This window comes from Natrix helvetica (assembly GCF_964273705.1).
Source record: "Natrix helvetica genome assembly, chromosome: 13".
NCBI classification, from domain to species: Eukaryota; Metazoa; Chordata; class Lepidosauria; order Squamata; family Natricidae; genus Natrix; species Natrix helvetica.
In genome coordinates this window covers 1,109,455-1,132,394 of record NC_138557.1, presented here as the reverse complement: position 1 = coordinate 1,132,394, position 22,940 = coordinate 1,109,455, and the positions used below count along the sequence as shown (strand labels likewise).

The window sequence follows — 22,940 nt, the reverse complement described above, 5'->3', positions numbered from 1 at the left end:
TCTTCGGAAGCCCATCAGCTACCTTTAGCAAAGTTGATTTTAAAATGAGGCTTGTCCCCAGACTTCGGGGGACTCAAGCCCCTAGTCCTCATGGTTGCAAAAAAAAAAAAGCGCAAGGCTACGCCGTGGATTCCCCGTTTTATTTCCTCTCTGGAGTAAAGTTGAAAGCTGAGTAACCCGACTGCCACAGTGGTGCCGAGCAGATGGCGAACGTGAGGCCTTTCCTTGGCTGTGCTGTTCCTGGTGTATCCATGGAGTTCATAGCAGAAGGGAGACGTCAGACTTTTAATCGCTCCCCCGTCCAGAAGACGATCCAAAGATTTCTCCTGGTTGCAGGAGCGGCTGCCAGGTGTGTGAGGCCTCGAGTAGGAGTAGCCAGGAGACGTGGTGCTATGCGCAGGCTCCGTGGGAAGATCTGGGTGCAACTCGGGTGTGTGTTACTGAATCTATGTCAGGGGTGCCCACTGGACGCAGCCAATGGATTTTGGGACTCTGGGTCTGCTTGAGGAGAGGCTGGGGAAGAAGAGGGCATCTTCTCCTGTTCCAGTTTTCCTTTTTAAAAAGAGGGAAAAAAAGTCTTCCTTCTCCCCTCTCCGTCTTTCAATACTTTACATTGGGGTTTCCCAACCTTGGTGACTTTAAGACGGGTGGACTTCAACACCCAGAATCCCCCAGCCAGGTGGAACTGGGGGGGGGCATTCCACATGCAAGGCTGGTTCCCTCTTTGGAAAGTGGCGACATATTCCTGGGTGGAAGGGGCAAGCGATCTCCATCGGAGCGTTTCCTTTGCAGTGAATTCCTGCCTGCCTGCCTGCCTGCAAAGGGTTTTCGGACACAGGTCTTCCCACGCTTGCCGGGCAGCTGAAAATGCGGGTGCATGCTTTGTGGGAGGCTCCGTGTGGGCAGCATGCCAAGCAGAGGGCAGATGCATGGCCAAGGAGGGGCAGAGCTCGGCTGCTCTCCGTTGTGGCTTGTGTGTGCGTGCGTGCCAGGGGCTGCCTTGAGTTCTCCAGTAGAGCCCCTGGGGGCAAGGAGTCTCTTTCCTTGGATGGTTGAGAAGGTCCCTGTGCACAAAGAACATCCCCTGGTGGAGAGGAGCGTTTTGGAGCAGATGCTTTTTATCTCTGATGGGGGCTCTGATGCTGGACTGGCTGTGTGTGACTTCCCAGATGTTGCTCCGTGATCGCCACTCCCTGCCTTCCTTTCCGTTGGGGCTGTTGGTGGGAACTGTAGAGCCAGAACATCTGGAGACGTCCGATTCAACCGAGGTGGCCTCTTTCTGGCCTTTTCCTACCGGCTGTGCGAGGGCTGATGCGGGGCAAAGCCCGCTCTCGGTTTTTGCAAGAGGGAAGGGATCTTGACATGAGCAAGCTTGGCCGGAGGGGAGTCCAGCAACAGGAGCCGTTTAGCTGACTGGAGATGGGAAGGGGCCACTGGAACGCTCCCTCCAAGGGTGGTGAGCCTAAATTGTGTCCAGAATGTAGGAGGACGTCTTTTCTGAAGGAAGGCAGTTCTCCTTCTGAACTGGGCCGGTCTTACCAGGTGGGCGAGGAAGTCGCTCTTCACCAGTTCTGGAGGTGGTAAAGGTCCTCCTAAGATCTCGTCTGCAGCACCATCATCTTTCCTGCCCATCATCAAGGCGGCACCTGGAAGGGAAACATGCACTGGGGTTGACTCTTGACTCAACCCACGTTTGGCTGTTAGGCTCCCAGCGTGGACGGTAGGCAGGCAGGCAGGCAGGCGTATCTCCGGTGTGGCAATTGGAGTTGGCACAACTTCCCTATCTGGCCTTCACCACCCATTTGGCTGCCTCTTTTCTACGGCGGGCTGCCCAGTCCCGAGAGAGAAGTGCTGAAGCCGGCCTGGCCACTGCAGAGACCCGCATGGATGCTTCTGGCGTATTTCCTGCAACTATAGAACTATGGAAGAATCTTCTATTCTTCTGCCCTGCGCTTGCAAGGGTTGTCTCTCTTCCTTGCTCCTAGATTTTGCTTCAGGATGCAGAGTCTTGTTGGCGCAATTCCTGGATTGCAGGAAGCACCTTAGCTGGCTACGGTCCTCTCCCCACCTTTGCAGGAAATGCAGTGCAGCTTTTGTCACATTGCAAGGGGATTGACTGTGCGCTGCACTGTCTCCTCGCACTTCTCTCCTGCAGGGACTGAAACACCGACGGGGTAAACCTTGTACAGCCAAGGGGTTTTGATGTCTTCTTAATAGACCGGCTTCTGAAAAAGACCAGGTTGCGAGGAAGGAGAAAGAAAAACAGCCTTTCTTGCAAGCTCTGGTAGCTCTCCCTTGGCTGGGGTCCTTTTTAAAACCCACCTGCACGAGGATCAGAACAAGGTCCAAACTGGTCCATTAAATTGAATTCTTATTAATGGCTTGGGATTCTCGTTTAGACATTTGCCTCAGAGTTCTGGGACTAGGCCAGGCGGAGGTTTCTGGAGCCCCCTTGGTACTTCAGGGGTGGGCGTTGTGCATTGGATGATGAATATTATGGGAAATGGGCCACCCCTAGGAGGCCTGGACCGAAGGGACTTCAGGAAGTTTTGCTGGGTGGCTCTGAGCAGCTCTTTAGGGGAAGGGAGCGAGGGAGGGGAAGAGATGGGAGGAGGGGCAGGAAAGTGGATGGATGGATGAATGGAAGAAAAAAGGAAGGGGTAGATGAAAGGGAGGAAGAAGAGGGAGGGAATGTCTTTAAAAAAGGTGTGTACAAAAACTCTTGAGACTTTAAGGCTGACTTCTTCAACTGGTCTCCAGCGAACTTGCATTTTTCATAAATAAATTCCATCCGTGAAGATAATCTCGCCTCACCCAGCTTGAATCCCCAAATGCTCCTATTTTTTTAAACTAAGGGGAGGATCAAAACTGGTCCTGCTTCCAGATCTCCTCCTCCTCCTCCTCCACCCCCACGCCTATAATCTGGGGAGGTTGGGGGCCCTTTACTTCAAACCTGCTAGTGATGTTGGGGGGGGGGAAGGTTCCCAGTTCTGCTTCTCCTCCAGAGGGCTAGAGACCTGCCCCCCCAGCGATGTTTTTCGTAGGGTCCCCTCCCCCGCTACGTCTACTGTGTGGTCTCCTGGGGTGGGAGGGGAGGGAAAGGGGTCTGGGGCTGACCAGGGAGAGGAAGTGGGGAGCTTTTTGCCAGAGAGCCCTTTAAGGGCTGCCTCTCTTTCTCCCTGCCAACTATTCACTCGCCTTGACCCCGCTGCGCCTGGGAGAAGTGAAGTTGGAATTGGCTGAAAAGACTCATTTGTCCGTCCACTCCTGCAGGGCTGGGCAGAATGGAGGGATCTTGGACGTTGCTCTGGGCCAGCTCTTCATTAATCGGCCCTTTCTTTCCAAGTGGGCTCGGCTCCACCTCCCTGCGTGGGCTGCCTTGGCTTCCTTCACTCATCAGCAGAGGGGTCAGTCAGGCTTGGAGACCACCAGGCTCTTTGGACCGGTTCTGAGAACATCGGACCGAGCCTGGCCCCCTTACAGGAGGCGGCAACCCATTGCAGCTCAGCCTCCCTGACTTTTGAGCCAGCTGTGCAGGAATAAAAAAAGATGTTTTACTTCTTTTTCTCCATCACTTTATTTCCAAGCCTGGAAAATCTTCAGCAGTTGCATTTCTGCCTCTGTGGCTCGATAGAAGTAAAGATGGTGGGAATAAGGAAAACATGGCTTGGCCTCCTGAACGTCTTTGAGTCGGGAAAAACAAAAGCCTTGAGCAACTTGGAAGAGGAGGAATCTTCCTTCCAGAGTTCTTCCTCTCTCTAAAAATGGCTCTGGCCTGAGGCTTGTTGTCTGGAAGGGAGATATGGAAAGGACAAAGAGAACCAGACCAGGATTCTCCAGCCCAAGTTGGGAATAGCAACTCTCTGGGGTTATTAAATCGCAGCTGCAGGTTGAGATGACGGAGAATTGATCAGCCAAAGTTTCAGCGGGGCTCTGGCAGCCTCCCTGGCATCTAGGGCTGAAAGCTGGTGAGATAATCCTCCTCCATGGAGGACAAAGCACTCTGCAGCTCTCACCCCTTTTTCAGGGTCTGAAGCCAATCACAGCCACTTCTCTGTTAGGTTGGATGGCAGCTGGGTTGGGTGGTTGGAGAACCAAGAATTGAAGGACCCAGGGTTGGGGGACCAAGGGTTGGGGGACCAAGTAGGGTTTGGCTAAGATGGGGAAGGAGCAGCAGCAGGAAGAGGAAAGGAATCGGAGGGCACAGATTGGGGGGGGGATTCGTGAGAGTCCCTCCCTCCTTTCTCTCTGTGGCTCAACTGGCATGCCCTTGATAACACTTGATGATACGTTCTTGAGACTCAACAATCGGAGGCCGCTTGGTGCAAAGCAACAGGGCTTCCTGTCTTGTGCTGAGCAATCTCTTTGGCCGGGAATGGAGTTTGGGGGCGAGTGATCTGAGAACGATCTAGCTGGAATCCATTGTTTGAGAAGCTTCTGTGTGTTTCCTGGGCCTGCCAGTCTTGGAAAGGAGGCCCATCCACCTTCTCCTCCAACACGATTCTCTCTTCTCCTTTTTCTTCCAGATGGTGGAGCATGGCTTCCCCAACCAGCCCAGCTCCTTGGCCTTTGACCCCAAGCTGCGCATTATGGCCATCGGAACCAAATCGGGAGCAGTCAAAATGTATCCTTCTTGGCATGGCAACTGTGGCCTTTCTGGGCAGAATTTCGCCACGATTGCAGGATTCTCTCTTGCTGATATTCCTAGCAGCTTTCCCCCCCCCCCCCCCCCCCCATCATGCAAGGTATTTCGAGAAGGAAGCCGCCGTATTTCCAGCCGTGGAGGGAGGATTCCAGGGGTTTAAATGGCGAAGGAGACCCAGAGCTTCCCTCTCTGTGGGCACCTGGAGTTGGAGAAGTTTTCCCTGGGTTTTGGCCTGAACCCACAATCCACCCTTGTTGCGTTGAGGCTGGCGGTCTTTCTGTGTGTGTGTGTGTGTGTGTGTTGTGGAAGGGGCATTTGGAAAACCACTCTGAATCTCCACGGCTTCAACGGCCTCTTTTCAAGCTGCAGCCTTGGCATGCTTGCCCGCTGATCCCGCGTCTCCATGGAGTTGGCAGCCTCTGAGTACAATACGCGGGAGACGCCATTCTCCCCGTCCAGGTTGCTCCCGTTTGATCTTTCCTGCCTCCCCTCCCCTCCCCCTTTCCTGGGGAGGGGGGCACCTGCGGGCTCAGAGCAGTGGCCGGCCTGTGGGAGTGCTGCCCACTCTCAAATCTTTGTCCATTATGAAGTCCTTTTTCCCTCCGGCTGAAATAGGAAAGTCGTAGATTCAATGTTAGAAAAACCCTCCAAGAGAACAGCTGGAGAGAGAGAATTGGATGGCCTTCCCACTGGGTTGGAGTTCTTGATAAATGGCGTAAAGAGGCCGGTTGGGATTTCTCTGGAGTCCTGCAGCCCCTGTTTCCTGAATGAGCCAGCTCCTCACATCGGGGTCTCTGCTTACAGGGACGTTTCAGTCTGGACTCAGATAAGACGGGGACAGAAATGTTTAAAGGGGGGCAGGGGAATCACATCAACAACTGGAATTTGTTGGTGGCCAGGGGAATTTTTAAACCCAATGCCATTGTACGCATATATTTTAGGATTGCATCTCTTCTGCCTCCCCAAGGGTTAGAGTCCCCACTCCCTCACTAGTTGCTGTTTGTGTTTTTCGTGCATCCACACGTCCCTTCTTAGCCTTAGCAATTTTTCAGTAGTTTAAATGTTAAAGGCAACTTTTGAAGCAAAGGAGGCTCGGAGGGGGCAGCCGATGTCTTGGAGGAGTGGATGCCTCTTTGATCTGGGAAAGGGGCTTGCAAGGAGGGTTGGCCATTTGTCCGGCAGGTTTTTCAAAAGCCCCAGGAACGCTGTGGTTGGTGCTTGCGTGTAAAAGCAGCTGGCATGTTTGCAGATCAGCTGAGGGTGTTCCCCCCCCCCCCCATCCCTCCACCACAGTTGTGTTTGGAGATTAAAGTTGGCGTTTGGGGCATCTTCAGTTGGGGGAGTTTTCCCCAGTCCTTCTGCCATCAACCCCTTCCTCGCTGCCCCAGCCTTTCCTTACAGCTTCTGTAGTGCATTGGGAGTCTGGCTTGGCGGCCGGACAGGATGTGTGCAGCTTGGCATGGCAATGGGGGAAGTGGCTGAAGATCCAGTCCTTTTAGTTGTGTGTGTGTGCTGGGGGCGGGGTTTCTCAGCAGGGCTGGTTGGAAACAACTGAGGCAGCTTTAAAAAAACCTTTTGCTCTGCTTGGGATCTTTCCCCCCGTGGCCCTTTGGCAAAGGGAACCTCTGTGTGTGTGTGTGTGTGTTTGTGTATGTGTGTGAATACTGGTGTCCCATCCACCCCTCTGGAAAATGAAGTGCCAAACCGTGCCAATATTGGCTCCTGGCACCCTTGGCAAAGGCAAATGCACCTGGTCCGGTGGTAGAGTACAGGTGCATAATTGCCAGTGAGATCTCTTGCAAGGGCATTCGGGATTTTGGGGGACTGGGAGCGGCAGAAAGAATCGGAGTACATGAAGACCCTCACTTGGGTTCTGCGCCCTCTCGCCTTCCGGGGCTTCCCGAGGGGCAGGAGGCAAAGTGCCTTCTGCACTGGCCAGTCCAGCCTCCACCGTTTCCTCTCCTCCTCCTGCAGCATTTGTCTGAAACCAGTACAGGGTTTCCTGCTTGAAGAAAGAGTTGGACTAGAAGACCTCCAAGGTCCCTTGCAAAGCTGCATGATGAATTTGATTGATTGGAATGAAGGGTCATTGTAGATGATCTCTGTGGGAGGTGATCTTCAAGCCTCCTTTGACTGTTGAGGGAAGCAAAGAAACGTCTGCAGAATTGCTCCAGCCTCTCCGTCAGGCGAGCACAAATGGTGTGTGTGTGTGTCTGTCTGTCTGTGAGAGCTGCACTTTTGTGCTTCCCACAAGTTGCCCCACGAAAGGGTGGTGGTACAAGGAGGACCTGGGATGAGATCTTGAGCGGAAGATGGAGGGCCTTTCCCCCCAGGTCTTCTTCCCCAGCAGCTCCTGCCTGAGGAAGTGGCCTTTGGTTGAAATGTGTCGGTCAGCCTTTAGAAGAGGAAGGAAGTGAGTGCTCCTGGCTTCTGCAGAAGACCCAGAGGGTGGGCTTTCTCGGATCTCATTGAGCTTCAAGGAAAGGAACTTGATGATGATGACATTGGGGGGAGGGCTTGTCCAGGAAGGAGGGAGGGTGGTGAGGATGGTGCCCTCCAGAGGTCCCCAACGCTCGAGCCACCAAAGGGGCAGATAAGCATGTCCCTGCAGCTCCAGTTGCCCGAGCAGTGGGCATGTGTGCCCACCCCTTGTGCAAATGGAGCTGTGCATGCACGCTCACCCACCACTCGTGCATAACCCTGCCCTCTCCCTCTGCCCACCCCCCATTGCCACAAGTCCACCAAGCCGGAAAGTTTGGGGATCTGCATGGTTGAAAGAGGGGAATATCCGGGACCTTGGAAGCAGACAAACTCAGGCGAAGTGCATAAGGAATCCCCTTCCCGTTTTCCCAGGGCTGTGTTTGAGGGTGCAAATGCCCCCTCTGACACCCCATTTCTGAATTCCTTCTAGGCCACCCAAGTCAAGAGGGATGCTGCTGCCCCTCTCTGTGTGATCTCCTGCTCTGGGGTTCACCTCTGTCTTCTCAGCTGGCCACAGCTGCGATTTCACTGCATGTGCCTCTCGGAGGTGTCGAGCTTGCCCCTTTTTAGAGGAAGGGTCTGCTCTGCTGCCTCTGTGGAAGACACACTTCTGATGTCCCCCATCCCCAAATCCACCTGCAGAGAGAACCGTTGATCCAACCTTTGCGGTCCAGCGCGGAGTTCTGGTCCCCAGGAGTCAAGTGTGGACTTTCCCCTTGGAGAATAGGATGGGTCCCACCGCCAATCCTCCTCCTAGTCCCTTCAATCTACCAATACTAATGTTACGTAACTAATCAAATTACAGTATGTTGTTAATTGTAGAAAACAACTGAAAGAAATGCTCTTTGGGTTAAAACTCAAGTAGAGGATATATATTGCTTATAGTAAAATAGACCAACAGAGAAACATGAAATGATAAGTTGGCGTAACTTTTGAAGGGGGGCAATGGGAGACACTGTTGATGTATTAAGAAAGCAATAAGCATAACAATGGAAGCAAATAATGAAAGTGACAACTAAGCTCTGATGTAAAATGAATTAGGTCAAGGAGAGGATGCAAAAGGAAAGATCCAGTCAACACTCTGTTTCGATAACACTGAGAATAGGAGTGGTCCAAGATGCTCCCCTCCAAAGTTGAACTTTTCCCTATAGCTGGATTATGGCTTGGAGTCTGTGTGCACTGCCAGAGACCCAAAGCCAAGCATCTCCCCCCCCCCCCTTCTTTGAAAAGTAGGTCACACATCAGCGTGGCAGACAAAAGCCCAGCGTGGTGATTTGTGCCTGGGGATGGGTGGGAAAAGCAGGCTGCGGAGGGGAGCGGGGGGGGGGGGGGAGGCGATGTGTGCCGAAATTGGATTCCTCCTAAGCTAGCAGTAAGCCGAGAAGTCGACCTTAAGAGAAATCTCCCTCCTTCAGCCATGGGCTCCGGTTCTTAGATAAATAAAGCCAGCTGGGTCTGTTTGCTTCGTCCATTCCCTTTGAATGGTTTTTGCTGTTTTTTTTTTTTGTTTTAAGCAAGAAATGATTTTGGTTTTGCAAGGCAGAGAAAGCGCTGGGCGAAAATCAAATGATCTCTTTTTTATTTTTCTCCTCCTCCTCCCTCTGGCAGCTTCATTCGAAGATGAAGCGATGGTGTCATTTCCTCCCTTCGTGTAAACACGCACATTTTGGAGAATCCCCAGCCAGACCAGAAAAGTTGCTGAGTCTCTCTTCTTTTTTTATTACAAAATGTGGTGCTTGGAAAAGGCTTTCCAACCTGTAGAATGGCAGTTGAAACACAAGCGCCTTCTGGGTGTCCACACAGCCTCCTTTGAACCTCCTTGTGCAAAGCCACGGGGGGGGAGGGGTCCAGCCTTAGAACGGTGAGCGCTGGGTTGAAGTTCTTCCTTCTCCCTTGGCGAGAGATTCTTCCTTGACTTTGGGCCTCCTGAAGCTACGGGGCTCCCGGCGTGGAGTTCACGGGGCTGCACAAAGAGACAGCGAACGTCACCCAGATGCACTTCCTACCTGGACAGGTAAAATAAAATAAAGACTTGGGTGTTGCTTGGTGGGTGAGGTTGCGATGATCCTCCAGGGCCTTGTTCGTGTGGCTCCTTAGACTGACCCTCTGAATCGGAGGAAATGCTTAGGTTAGCAGCTGAAGGAATTATCTAATTTATTCATCTATTCATTTATTCAATTTTCACAGCCACTCAACTCAATGACTCTGGGCGGCTTACAGTTGTGAAATTATAAGACAATTAGAAACAAAACAACAATGAAACAATAACACCCAGGAGATAAATAAATAAATTGTAATATAGGTGCTCCAAGGTTGGATTTAATAACATGAAGGAGAGCCAGTTTGGTTTACTGGTTAGAAACCACTAGAAACTGGGAGGTGGTGAGTTCTAGTCCTGCCTTAGGGTGACTTTGTGCCAGCCACTCTCTCTCTCTCAGCCCAACCCACCTCGCAGGGTGGTTGTTATGGGGGGGGGGAGAAGGAATGTGCTGGATATGTTTGCCACCTGGAGTTATTTCTAAAAATAATAAAGGGGGATAGAAATGAACTAATGGTGAGGCAGCGGGAGGGGGCTTTCTGGAGGCGAGGCTTGGAAGGGCCCTTGAGAATGCCTTAAAAGCCCCCCTCCCCTGATTTCCTGCAGGGTCTCCTGCTTTCCCTTCTGGATGACAACACGCTCCACCTGTGGGACGTTTACCAGAAAGACGGCTACTCCCACCTGGAAGAGAGACGGAACTTTGTGCTTCCCGGACGACCAGGGTTCGATAACGCTAAGTACTCCTGGCTTCTGCCCCCCCTTTCCTCCTCCCTCCCTCCCTGGTTGGGGGTGCAAAGAAGGGGCAGGGGTATTCAGCCTCCCCCCTTGTCCTGGCTGTTTTCTTCTCCCTTCTTGGCTCTCTGCAGGAGAGGGAGGGAAGTCCAGCTGGGTGGAGAAGGCGTAGCCCCGAATGGGCAGGAGGGGCATAACAGATGAACAGAGTTGGAAGGGACCTTGCAGGTCATCTAGTCCGCCCCCCAGCCAAGCAGCAGACTCAGCAGAGCGTCTTTCTGCTCCAGAGTTTGAAAGGGGGGTGGGTGGGCTGCAGGAAGTGCAGTTGAGGGTTGGGCTGCAGGAAGGAGCGAAGACACCATCCTGATCCTCTACCACTTGCTGGCACCATGACACACCTTGGTGGGACGATGAGTTGAGGGGGGAGGAGGTTTTTCCTTGCAAATCACCTTTGGGGGGCTGGTTCCCCATCCTTGCAATGGGGATCTAGCACTGGTTTCAGTGGTTTTCGGTGGGGGTGCAACTGTCCACTTGGGTGTGTGTGTGCCACAATCTGGGACGGCCATTTTCAGAATGTGTTCTGGGTTCTGTTTTGAAGGACCAAGTTGCCAGAAGTATCTCAGAGACACCGATTGATTTTTCGATGCAGTCCATGCTGTAGGGAAGAGCCAAGGACATGCTAGAGTCCATAAATTATGCACCCTCAGCGGCAAAGCTGCCCATCTGCTCTGAAATAACTTTCCCAGAGGATTCTGGAAACTGCTGGCCAGATGATCCAGCTGCCGCAACGGTTCTGCTTACAAGAGGCTCCTCTTTCTTCTGACAGTTCTCCTCCCAGCCTCACCCGGGTGACGGTGATCCTCCTGGGCTCCGCCTGCAGCATCGCATACCTTGGCACTGAAGGAGGTGGTGTCTACTTCCTGGGGCTTCCTGGTCTAATGCTGCTGGAGGACAACACCCTCTACCAAGATGAGGTCCTGCAGAGGTGAGCGGCTCTTAAGAAAGCCAGGCCTTGAGGTCAGCAGGCATGGGTCTACCTGGGTGGGGAGATGGGCAGCAAGAAGAGCATTATCTACGTGTGAAGACATAAGGTGCCTTCTGATGGAAGCACCAAATGCTGGAACAAGAACTCAGAGATCTTGAAGAAGGCTGCTGCTGATGTCAGGTCAAATCACCTAACTGGTGTCCTTCAGAAATGGTGTGTCAGTGGTAGAAAGACACACATGCCTCTGTGTGTCTTCATTGTTTTGGACACTACAAGCATGACGGGTCCTAATGTTGTGAGGGCCTTTTCACAGAAGGGCACCTTGTGACATTCAGGTTCCATAACTACCTTAATTCCCTGGAAAGGGAGATCACAGGCCAAGCATCCCTCTTTCTCCCACCTTCCTAGTGTGCCTGAAGACTACCGATGCGGGAAGGCCCTCGGGCCAGTAGAGTCTCTTCAGGAGCATCCTCAAGACTCATCCAAAATCCTCATTGGATACAGCAGAGGCCTGATGGTCCTGTGGGACAGAAGCTCAAGAGAAGTCCACCATCTTTTCTTGGGCAACCAGGTAGGTTGCTTCGCTGGGTTGGATGGAGCCTTCCTCCCGCCGTATCCCCATCCGCCTCTTTTTTTGCAGGAAGTTTCCAAGGTTAGATGGGACAGAGCTAAGGAATGTCTCCTGCCAGCTGAGTAGCCATTAGGGGAGATAAGCGGGCAGTTAAAGGGACCGGGGAAGGACTTCACAGATTACCCACCCTCATTACCCAGGATTAAAAGCTGATCCCTTCGGGCAACCAAGATTAAAAGTCTGCAGTGGCTGGAGGGACCCAGTAGGGCGCTCTCAAAATGCCCTGTAGCCATATGTCCTTGAGTGGCCGGCCTCCTTTCAGCCTCTTTTTCTCCTCTGTGCCCAAGGCTTGGTGGCTTAGCTTGGGTCTGCGGCTTTTTTGCAGCAACTGGAAAGCGTCAGCTGGGAGCGGAGCGGCCGGACGCTGGTCAGTTCTCACAGCGATGGGGGCTACGCCTTGTGGTCGATGGCAAACGGTTCGGCCAAGACTCTGCAACCCACCACGTCCACCGTCCCTTACGGTGAGGCTAATCGGGAGGAGCAGCTCAGGGAGAGGCGTGGTCCCTCGGATGAGACCGTCTCCTGTCCCAAAGCCCAGAAGATCAGGCAACCTACAGGTCACCAAGCGGAGGGAGGGTTTCACGCCTGAAGAAACGGAGGGAGAAACATTTAATCCTTATGGAAGCTAAATTATGCCCGCCTGGACCAAGGTCTCCACTGCTCTTCAAAGCTCCTAATTTCTCCCCTGCTCGGTCCACTCAATCTCCTTTTGGAGATGGTGTTGATTGTCCGAGGTGATCCTGGGCTCAGCATTGCTACAGTTCCATGTAGAGTCAGATCCTATGAAACTTCATCCGCTCCCCACTGATTTCACCCCAAACTCTTTCAAATGCACCCTTTTTCCTCTCCTGGATGTCAGTTTTGCCCACCTTCCAGTTCCCCATTTCTGGGAGAGAAAGAGTGAAATAAGGGTTTGCCACGAGGACAAGCGCCTTTTCACGGGACGAGACGTTGTCCTCTCTGCTCAGATGCCGATCAACCTCTCCCTTCTCCCCTTCCAGGTCCTTTCCCGTGCAAAGCTATCACCAAAGTCCTGTGGCAGAACTGCGACTCGGGGTGCGTAGGGTTTGTCTGAGTGGTTCCCCCCGGCTCTTCTCCTCCTCCTCTCCCGCCTCCGATCTCCGCTTCCCTTTCTCATAGAACGGCATTTCACTTACAGGCAGTTCTTGACTTAAGACGGGTCCCTTAGCGACGGTTGGAAGTTTCAATGGACCTTCCTTGTGGCTACTTATGATCTGGATTCTGATGGCCACCCCCCCCCCTCTGCCCAGCAACAGGGCAGTTTTACTGGGGGGAGGGTGGGACCCCAAAAGAGTCCTGATTTTCAGCAAAACCCACGGCAAACCCTTGATTTGCTTAATGACCACAGTGTTCGCTTAACAAACAGGTGTTCAGTTAACGACTTCTGCAAAAAAATAATCATCATAAAATCAGATCGATCATGTGACCAACCCATTTGATAACCATCACAATGACCACGATGAGCAGGGTTTGCTATGGTCGTAAATTGAGGACCTGCCAGAATCCTGCAGATTACTGCAGCCATCCTTGGGGGGGGGGGGAGGTGGACAATGGGAGGCCGTTGCAGCCCTGAGTGGCTGACCTCTGCTTCCTTGTCTTCTCCCAAGGAGCCACGTCATCGTTTTCAGTGGGGGGATGCCCCGGGCCAGTTATGGGGACAGGCACTGTGTGACCATCCTGCAGGGCCAGACCTTGGTCACGCTGGACTTCACCTCGCGGGTGATCGACTTCTTCACGGTGGGCAGTGCAGAGAGAGAGGACGGTACGTAGAACGGCCGGCCGGGGAATTCTGGGAGTTGAAGTCCACAGGGTTAGAGGTGGCCAAGGTTGGACTCTCCTGACTTAAACCTTGGGCAGGCTCCTGTCGCTCTTCGTCAAGAGCGTTTTTCAGGGTTCCCAAGTGAGACCTCCCCGTCCTTCCCCCCTTTTTCTCCCCTTGTGTCCATTTCCCCGCTTCCTCTGCTCCCACCTGGTCTTTCTGCCCCGAGGCATCACTGAGAGGTTTAATCTGTTCAATCGGGGGGTTGCAGAATTCGACAACCCAGCAGCCTTGGTGGTTCTGGTGGAGGAAGAGCTGGTGGTGATTGATCTGCAGACGCCCGGCTGGCCCACCATCCCCGCGCCCTACCTGGCCCCCCTCCACTCCTCGGCCATCACCTGTTCCTACCACATCTCCAACGTGCCCCTCAAGCTGTGGGAGAGAATCACCAGTGCCGGCGAGCGGCAGAGCCCTCACCTTTCCTCCGTGGTGAGCTGGGAAATGGGCCAAAAGGGTGAAAAGGAGCCTCTCGGCCAAACCCAGGGCTTGGAGGAGGGGGCCTCTTTGGTGGGGGAGGGGCCAGAAGCAGCTAGCCCTCCCACGCCCATCTTCCGCACGGGGGACTCTCCGTGTAGCAGTCGTAAGGTTTCGGAACGCGTGGGCCACATGGACGTAAACCAAAGCAAGCGGTGTGTTTGTGTGTTTGTGCCCTAAACAGCCTTGGCCCATCGATGGGGGGCGCCCCCTGGCTCAGGAACCCACCCAGAGGGGGCTGCTCTTGACCGGGTAAGTGGTCATCTTCAGGGTTGCTGGCTGCAGGAGGCCCCTTGCGGGAGAGGCCTTGGCCAGATGGCCAGGATGCCAGCAGGGCCCTTGAGGGTTTGGGGGGACCATAGTTATGGGGTGAAGCCAAAGATTGGGGGGCAGTTCTTGTGCTAGGAAAGGCCTGAGGGAATCCTGGAGAAGGGAGAGAAAGAGCTGCCTGGGCAATACAGGGAGTCCTCAGCTTGTAACAGTTCGTTTAGTGACCAGAGTTACAACAGCTCTGGAAAAAAAGGATTTGTGACCATTTTTCACACTTACGACCATAGCGGCATCCCCATGGTCACATGACTTACACTTGGATGCTTGACAAGTGGTTCATATTTATGACGGTCGCAGCGTCCCGGGATCACGTGATCCACTTTTGCGACCTTCTGACATGCAAAGTGGACATGGAAGCCGGAGTCACTTAACAGCCGGGTGGCTGACTTAACTCTGATGATTCACTTAACAAACGTGGCAAGAACGGTCATAACACGGGGCAAAGCTCACTTAACAACTTTCTCACTTAGCAACATAAAGTTTGGGCTCAATTCTGGTCGTATGTTGAGGACTGTCTGAATGGTCCAACCGCGTTTGGGAGGCTTCCGATGGAGAGTCTCTGAATTGGCCAAGCCAGAAGAAGGCCAAGTACGAGTAAACGGTGGTGGCTTCCGAGTGCGGAAGTGGAGACGTTGACCACGTGCTGGGATTAAATGTCTCCTGCGAGTAATAGAAGAGCACAGGCGCGTTGTGGTTGCGGAAGGGTTGCCACAATGGCACCGTTCCACTCCTGCCTTTCCTCTCCTCAGGCATGAAGATGGCACGGTGCGTTTCTGGGACGCTTCCGGAGTCTCCCTCAGGCCGCTGTTCAAGTTGGGCACGGCCAACATCTTCCAGATGGACTGTGAACATAACGACAGCTTGAATCAATCCTACGAGGAGGAGTGGCCCCCCTTTCGGAAGGTGCTGGCAAACCTTCCCGCTTGCGTGTGGGGAGGAGGGAAGCCCCCCCCGATGCAAAATCATTTGGGGGGGTGTTGGCGGTCCTGCCCTGCGCAGGGATTTGGTGGAGTTCTCCAGATCTTGCTGCAGTCTATCACCACTGGGCTCCTGGGAGTTGTAGCTTGGTGGCGTCTGGAGGCCCACCTTGGCCCAGAGCGTGTCATTTGATGATGATGGAATCAGAAGGTCCATCTTTGGACTCGCTACCAGCAAGGAGGAGACCACGTCCGTTTTTGTGCGTGCAGAATCTGACGTTGTTTTTTTTCCTTCTGCCTCTGGGGACAACCCGCTTCCTCCCTCCAGGTTGGCTGCTTCGACCCTTACAGCGACGACCCCCGCCTGGGTGTCCAGAAGATCGCCTTGTGCAAATACACGGCGAAGATGGTGGTTGCTGGCACGGCAGGGCAGGTAACAGTTGTGTTGCATCTGTTGGGCTTGGCTCCCAAATCCACCCTTTCCTCTCCAGATACTCCTCCTCCTCCTCCTCCTCCTCCTCCTCCTCCTCCTCCTCCTCCTCCTCACCACCACCACCACCACCACCACCACTATTAGTGGCCTTCTCCAGTCAAATGGAAAAGACTTTGAAATAGTAGAAGATAGAAATCGCTGAACGGGTGTGTGTGTGTGGTTGAACTTTGGGAGAAGATGGAGAAGTTACTTGATGGAGCCTTGTAGGTATTTGGTGGAGGTACTTTTAGAAGGAGAGAAGGAGGTGTGATGGGGTTATTTAAGGGCAAATAAGGTCCGTGATGCCTCAGAAATTAGGGACAAGAAGAGAGAACAATGGAGTTGCTGAAGTATCAGAGCTCCCAAGGAATCTTAAGGGTCATAGTCATTGAATCATAGGGCTGAAAGGGGCCTTGGAGGTCGTCTAGTCTAACCCCTTGCCGAGGGAGGAGTCCTGATCCTGGAAAGAGAAAGTGAGTTGTGTCAAAGTCTGAATATTATTGTCTTCGGGCTTACAAACCTGAGGTCTACTCAGAATGAATCGGTCTCCAAGACTTATCGGGGTGGTTCTCTCTCTGGCAGGTGCTGGTGATGGAGTTTAACGATGAGAAGTCCGAACACATGGTCAACATCGCTGTGGTGGACCTACTCCAAGACCGTGAAGGCTTCACGTGGAAGGGGCACGACCGGCTGCCCCCCAAGAATGGTGCCCTCTCCTTTGCCCCCGGCTTCCAGCCCAGCATCCTCCTGCAGTGCCTGCCCCCCGCAGCAGTCACGGCGGTCACCCTGCACTCGGAATGGAACTTGGTGGCCTTTGGGACCAGCCATGGCTTTGGCCTCTATGACTATTACCGCCGGAACCCCGTGCTGGCCAGGTAGGGAGCCCTTTGGGACTCCAGAAACGGAGTTGGCACCCCTCGGATGAGTGTTCATAGCTGATTGGGATGGTCGGTGATTGATTGTTCCGTTTTGATAGGTGCACCTTGCACCCCAACGATTCTCTCGCAATGGAGGGTCCCCTCTCGCGGGTGAAGTCCCTGAAAAAGTCTCTGCGGCAGTCCTTCCGTAGGATCCGTAAGAGCCGCGTGTCGGGCAAAAAGAGAGTCACGGCCAGTAGCCCCTCAAGTAAGGTAAGCAGAGGGAGGAGGGTGGAGGTGCTGGCTGGGGAATTCTGGGAGTCCACGTAGCTTAAAACCTTCGGAGGCTGAGAAACGCTGGCCTGCGACCTGAGCTGAAAGAGATTTGTTTGAACATCTGCTGTGGCCCATCTCCTCTCCTCTCCTCTCCGGGGCTTCTCCATTTAACCTTCTTCATGAAGTTTTGGAGAAGACAAAGTTGACTATTCCCCAACTTCTTCCCCCACCCCGAATTCCATGGAGGGGAAGAGAGATGAAAAACCGGCTGTGCTCAGCTGAAGGACAGGCGATCCTTTGGAGGAGGAAGGAAGTGGGTGAAGGCCTTCCCATGGGAGGGAGAACGTGGTGGCTTAGCACTTTTCAGGCTCTGCTGGTAAGCTACCTGGATCTGGGCCTTGCCTCACCTGCTTCTCCCACTCCCACCAGGTACAGGAAGCAAACGCCCACCTGGCTGAGCAGCCTGGTCCCCACGAAGTGGAGATGGCCCCTGTCCAGCGGCGGATCGAGCCTCGCTCAGCAGACGATTCACTGTCCGGGGTTGTGCGTTGCCTCTACTTTGCGGATACCTTCCTCCGAGATGGTAAGGGAGGGACCCTGATGGAAGACAGTGAACCCCAGTAGTTAGTCTTCACGGAGGGAGACCCGGCCTAATTTGGACTCCCAGGCAGAGTCACAGGAGCCTTGCTGGTTGTGAGTGGTGTATTGTTGGTAGAGGGGGGCTGGGAGAGGCTGGGGGGACAGGCAGCCCCTCACTTTCTCCTCCTGTTTCTCGGCAGCTGCACATCATGGACCCACCATGTGGGCCGGCACCAACTCGGGCTCGGTCTTTGCCTACGCCCTGGAGATCCCTTCCCAGGAGAAGTTTTCGGAGCGCTCGGTGGAGGCGGTTTTGGGCAAGGAGATCCAGCTCATGCACCGGGCCCCGGTGGTCTCGATTGCTGTCCTGGACGGCCGAGGGAACCCTCTGCCGGAACCCTACGAGGTCTCTCGGGACCTGGCCAAAGCCCCCGACATGCAAGGGAGCCACTCGGTGCTCATTGCTTCCGAAGAGCAGTTCAAGGTAATTCCGAGCGAGGGAGAGGAACTGTCAGGCCTGCAAGTCATCTTTTCTTTGGGGACCTTATGCCTGCCACACCTTCTATTATTCTGCTATGCCTTTTCTATGGTGGGAAAATGGGAGGGTAGGATTGTACGGAGTTAGATGATATGCAGCCATAACAAAATTCTTTCTAGAAAGTCAAGGTCATGGCAGTGGGAGATAGGAACATGGGATGGACCGCTGGGTGTGGGGGCAAGATCTTGAATCTTCAACTGGGTGGGGAAACCGGGAAGACTTCAGATTTGGGTTTTCCCAGATGGGCAACATGGCTCTCTTCATCAATGGGAACTTTGAGGAATGCTTTGCCTCCAACTCTGATTTACTTTTGGATGCTATTTGGAACACTGACATTAACCCGAATCTGAGAGGAACGTCTAGATGCTCTTGGTAGAGTCTCTTCTTGGGTGGCCCTGGCATCTTAGTAGCCATTCCCTGCTTTCTTACTGTTACGATGGAGCAGAAAAGGGCCCCAGAAGGGACTGAGCATGATTGGCTCATTCAGAGTCAGCACAGGAAGCATTTCCCTCCCTCTGAACTGGCTTTCTGCCACAGGAAACACCCCAGAATTTCCATTGCTAAGCAAGGCAGTTGTTAAGCGAGTCACATCTGATTTTATGGCCTTTTTCGCCGTGGTTGTTAAGCAAATCTCTGCACTTAATAAGTGAATCACGTGGTCATTCAATGAATCCAGCTTTCCCTCTTTAGTTGCTTTATCCGATGATGGCTGGGAAGGTCTCAAATGGGCATCACGTGACCCTGGAATTCTGCAACAGGCGTGGTACATGCCAGTTGCCCAGCATCCAAATTTCGATCATGTGACTGGGGATGCAGCGACGGTCATCCGTCACTTTTTTCAGGGCTGTTGTAACGCCGGTCGCTAAACAAACTGTTGTAGGCCAAGGACTACCTGTATGGTGGGGTCGTTTCCTTCTGGGCTGAACTGATTGTCCAGATCAATGCAGCCACTGGTCATCGTGGCCAGGAAGAAGCAACTTAAATCCACCCTCCTCCTTTCTCCGGCTTCCCCAGGTATTCACCCTCCCCAAAGTCAGCGCCAAAACCAAGTTCAAGCTGACCGCCCACGAAGGTTGCCGCGTCCGGAAAGTGGGCTTGATCAGTTTTGCCAGCGCCACATGCGACGACTATTCGGAGAACGGGCTGGCCTGCCTCACCAACCTGGGCGACCTCCACGTCTTCACGGTGCCCAGCCTGAGGCCGCAGGTCCACTACGACTGCATCCGGAAGGAGGACATCAGCGGCATCGCCTCCTGCGTCTTCACCAAGTACGGCCAAGGTGAGCGAGGGGTGGCAGGTGCCCGGGGGCGGGGAGGGGGCGAGGGACGAACGCCCGAAGGCCTCCGAGGCACCCCAGCACAGCCGAGATGGGATGGTTTGGGGGGGTCGCTTTGAAAATATCTGAAATGATGGGGAAAGCAAGAGGGAGGAGCGCAGGGGATCGACGATGGTGCATTGGGGAGCAACTCCTGCTGCCGATCCTTCAGAGGTGGAAATCTCCAGATGTGGCGGTGATTTTAAGCTTATATATCGATCCAATTTCTTCACTTAAGTGCTTGACAAATGACATAATCAAGCAAGGTAGAAACATGGCTTAAAAGCACAGGTAAAACCCAAATGGCGAACGAGGCTGAATTTTACAAGGTAAAAGTAAGAACGAAAGTTACAAAACTGTAAAGGATTGAATTAAAAAAAAAAAACCCCGCAAGGCTCAAAAGATGAACAAGGCAACTCTGGCCGTTGTTGAATGAGGACCAGATGGGCTGCTGAAGGGAGAGAAGTTAGCTAGCAGCTAAACTGAGCCTCCTTGGCTGGAAGAAGTTTATCTTTAAGAATTTGGGGGCTGCCAGATGCAGGGGGATGAGGGAGGGGTCTCTCCTTCCATGGGAACAGACTCTGCTTTTGCGTTGCTGTGAATATTTGGGGGCAGAGAGACCTGCAAGCGGATCTCCTTTTATGTTCCCGTTTTAGGCTTCTACTTGATCTCTCCGTCAGAATTCGAACGCTTCTCCTTGAGCACTAGAAACATCACTGAGCCGCTGTGCACGCTGGAGACGAGCCGCACCCATGACAGCCTTTCTCCAGGGTGAGGGACCAGCTGAGCCTCTCGGGGGGGGGGGGGGCGTTGTTCCTTTAAATAGGCGGTGGGGACCCCTTCGGTGCAGAAGAATCTCTGCCAAGGCGAAGTCTGGCAAAGGACTTTCTGGAAACCCGGGCCACATTTCTCACGAGGCAGAGAGGGGCTCATGAGCGGGGGTACCCCCCAAAACAGCTAAACTCAAAGAAACGGCTAGTAGATTGTTGTGCTTCAAAGTCAAACTTGGGGAGTGGGGGGGGGGAGGGATAACCAAGCTTTAAATGGATGCATTTTGTGGAGGATTGATTTTTTAAAAAGCAGATGGGATGGGGCCTTGATCTGTCATCTGTCCCACTTTGTGACGGCTGCAGTCCGCACCCAGAGGGCAATTCTGCCGGATGTGGGTCGGGAGCCATCCAGGTTAGGAGCCTAAAGAGGACCAAGGCTTAAAGCCTGCCCTGTCCCGCCTCACAGCTTAAAGCGGGGAACTTCTCAAGGAGGGGTCCAAAAAGCGGAATGGTGGCTGTGATGCAGGGATCGCAGCCCCACCTGCTTTGCTATGCATGTCACGTGGGGGATGGATGCGTCAAGAGGTCGTCCTATTTGTTTATGGTCTTTCTTTTGAGCCTGGAATGGAGACGGATGTGGGAGGCATAGAGAGGGGCCAGGGGGAGGAGGTGGCAATTGAGACGCTGTTTCCTTTTTTATTACAGAAATAACTTCACGGTGACACCAAAACTAAGCCAGGCCAATGGGACGCATGTTTTACAAGGCTCAGAGGCTAATCATTCCCCTGCAAGCAACGACCGTAAGGAAAACATCTTTGCAGATGTTCGGGTAGCCTGGCACTTCGTCCGGTGTGTGACTGCCATGGCAGTGGGGTGCAAGTTGTTTGCAGGACAACGTGTGTGTGTGTGTGTGTGTGTGTGTGTGTGTGTGTGTGTGTGTGTGTGTCAAAGCTGGTTCAGCCCTAGTTGGGCAGGCTGAAGTCTCTGCAAACTCTTGGCTTTATCATAACTTCTGAATTTTAAAATGAAATTTTGGCATATTTATTTGTCTCGATTTTAAGAGAATCACTGTGGCTCAGGGCTGACCCGTGGAGGTCCTGGTGCCCTCTAAAGCTTGCTTGGGGAAGTTTCATTACCTGACTGACCGGCCTTGAATATTGGTCTGTCCCCCTGAGAAAAATCGCTCCGTATAGGTTTGCATGTTTCAAAGATAAGGTCAGGAAGTCTGCTTATCCTCACTTTGGCAGTGCATTTTCCCATCGTTGTCCATTAACCTATCCATAAGTTTTATCTATCAAAAGTTTTGAGGGAAGTTTTATAACAGATCCAGTCACAAAGAATGAAGCATTTTAAAGACGGAGAAGGTTAAATTTGAATTCTGGATGTTTATGGGAATATTGAAAAGCGTTTCTACTTTCAGGGTCTCCCGAAGACCATCCAGAATTGTTTGCCTCAACGCCGGTTGACTCCCCCGATAGCAGCATCGACACCCCCTTAAATACCACTGGAGACATTACAGTCGAAGAAGTGAAGGATTACTTGACGTAAGTCTTTGTCCTTTGGTAGCAATGATCTGGAGGAAAGAACAGGCCTGCCACCTTTGCAGAGACCCACCTAATCTGGGGGCAACGTTTACAGAATAACGGAGTTGGAATGGACTTTGGAGGTCTTCTAGTCCAACCCCTTCTTTTCACTAGGCTAGCCAAACCCAATTCCGGCAACTGTTCTTCTTCTGTCTTAGCCTCCAGTCATCTCTCTTGCTCTTCTCTGCACACTTTCCAGAATCTCAAGATCTTTTTTGAAATGCGGTGACCAAAACTGGATGCAAGATTCCAAGTCAGGTCATTTCTCAAGGCGTTATAAAGATGGCTTCTGGTGATCTTGATCCGATCCCTCTGTTAATGCAAGCTAGGCCTGGCATTGCCTATGTCTGAACCCTTGCAAATGGAGTTCTGCCAAGCCATAGCCTTAACTCTGTAAGATTCTACTTCAGTGGGAAATAAAGGATGAGAGGATGACTTTTCCGGGACTCTTGAGATTGTGGCTCAGAGAGCTAAAAGCTCTGCAGAGGCAGTCAGGCTGCTTGGTTTACAATATTCTCTACGGGGACTCACTGAACTTTTTCAGTAGCTCAATAAATGAACCGTATGTTGGGGTTTACATTTTGTTTTGAGGACTTCCCTAATGCAGGGAAGAACAAAGCAAGTAATTAAGACTCCACTGTTCTGATGACAGGTGTCAATTTCTTATGAGGGAACAGAACCTGAGGTCAGCAAATGAGCCTTAAAGAAGAAAAGCAGATTTGTTCCCCCCTTTCTCTTCAATAAAAGCTGTTTAGGAAATTGGAAGTTCTTCCCTGGCCTGGGATGTCTTGACTCCCTTTCTCGTTCCAGGCCCTCCGAGGAATCCGAGAGGAATCTGCGGAACCTCAGTGAGGAGGAGGAGGCCCGATCTCCAGGGATCCTCATTAAATGAGGCACGTCCAGGGAAAACGGCGGCTCCTTTTTTTTAGCAAGGGAAGGGGGGCAGCTGGTTCTCAGGACCGCCTGGGGCTGGGCACCTTCTGAGCTGGGGCAGAAGGCATGGGGGCAGCCCTGGCGGGGAGGCCGGACGGGAGGGTCTCTTGGAGCCCAACAAAGATTGCAGGGAAGAAAGGGCCCCCCTTTGGCAGGTAGTCCTCGACTTACAGCAATTCATTTAGTGACCGTTTGAAGTAACAGCATCGCTGAAAAAAACGCCTCGGGACAGTTTTTCACACGACCGTTGCAGCCTCCCCTTGGTCACGTGATCAAAATTCGGAAGCTTGGCAACTGGCATGTACTTGTGACGGTTGCTGGGTCCCATTATGTGATCCCCTTTTGAGACCCCTGGACAAGCAACAGCGACAGATTCGCTTTAACGACGCTGTCACACAGTTGAGAAAGTGCAGGGAATCGCTTAATCAGCGTGGCAAGAAAGGTTGCAAAATGGAGCAAAGCTCGCTTAAGAAACGTCTCGCTTAGCGATGGGAGTTTGGGGCTCAGTTGTGGTCGTAAGTCGAGGACCCCCTGTATTGCAATG

The 22,940-nt window shown here is 52.9% G+C and overlaps 1 protein-coding gene across 2 annotated transcripts in view; it reads left to right on the top strand.

Moving 5' to 3' along the window:
* Positions 1–22,940, top strand: part of LLGL1 (LLGL scribble cell polarity complex component 1) — a 30,393-nt gene that overhangs the window by 4,711 nt on the left and 2,742 nt on the right. Inside the window, exons 2-22 of one of the 2 annotated variants that reach the window (XM_081966065.1) lie at positions 4,527–4,624; positions 9,059–9,140; positions 9,771–9,901; positions 10,723–10,881; positions 11,290–11,452; positions 11,838–11,973; positions 12,514–12,568; positions 13,141–13,295; positions 13,564–13,781; positions 14,011–14,078; positions 14,906–15,059; positions 15,402–15,506; positions 16,128–16,420; positions 16,522–16,675; positions 17,108–17,261; positions 17,458–17,741; positions 18,810–19,074; positions 19,767–19,881; positions 20,586–20,680; positions 21,301–21,424; positions 22,274–22,356. In XM_081966065.1, coding sequence (XP_081822191.1) covers positions 4,527–4,624; positions 9,059–9,140; positions 9,771–9,901; positions 10,723–10,881; positions 11,290–11,452; positions 11,838–11,973; positions 12,514–12,568; positions 13,141–13,295; positions 13,564–13,781; positions 14,011–14,078; positions 14,906–15,059; positions 15,402–15,506; positions 16,128–16,420; positions 16,522–16,675; positions 17,108–17,261; positions 17,458–17,741; positions 18,810–19,074; positions 19,767–19,881; positions 20,586–20,680; positions 21,301–21,424; positions 22,274–22,355 — 3,090 coding nt within the window. In that variant the 3' untranslated portion in view covers position 22,356. The remainder of the gene's footprint in view (positions 1–4,526; positions 4,625–9,058; positions 9,141–9,770; positions 9,902–10,722; positions 10,882–11,289; positions 11,453–11,837; positions 11,974–12,513; positions 12,569–13,140; positions 13,296–13,563; positions 13,782–14,010; positions 14,079–14,905; positions 15,060–15,401; positions 15,507–16,127; positions 16,421–16,521; positions 16,676–17,107; positions 17,262–17,457; positions 17,742–18,809; positions 19,075–19,766; positions 19,882–20,585; positions 20,681–21,300; positions 21,425–22,273; positions 22,357–22,940) is intronic. The other variant, XM_081966066.1, reaches the window with a different exon arrangement.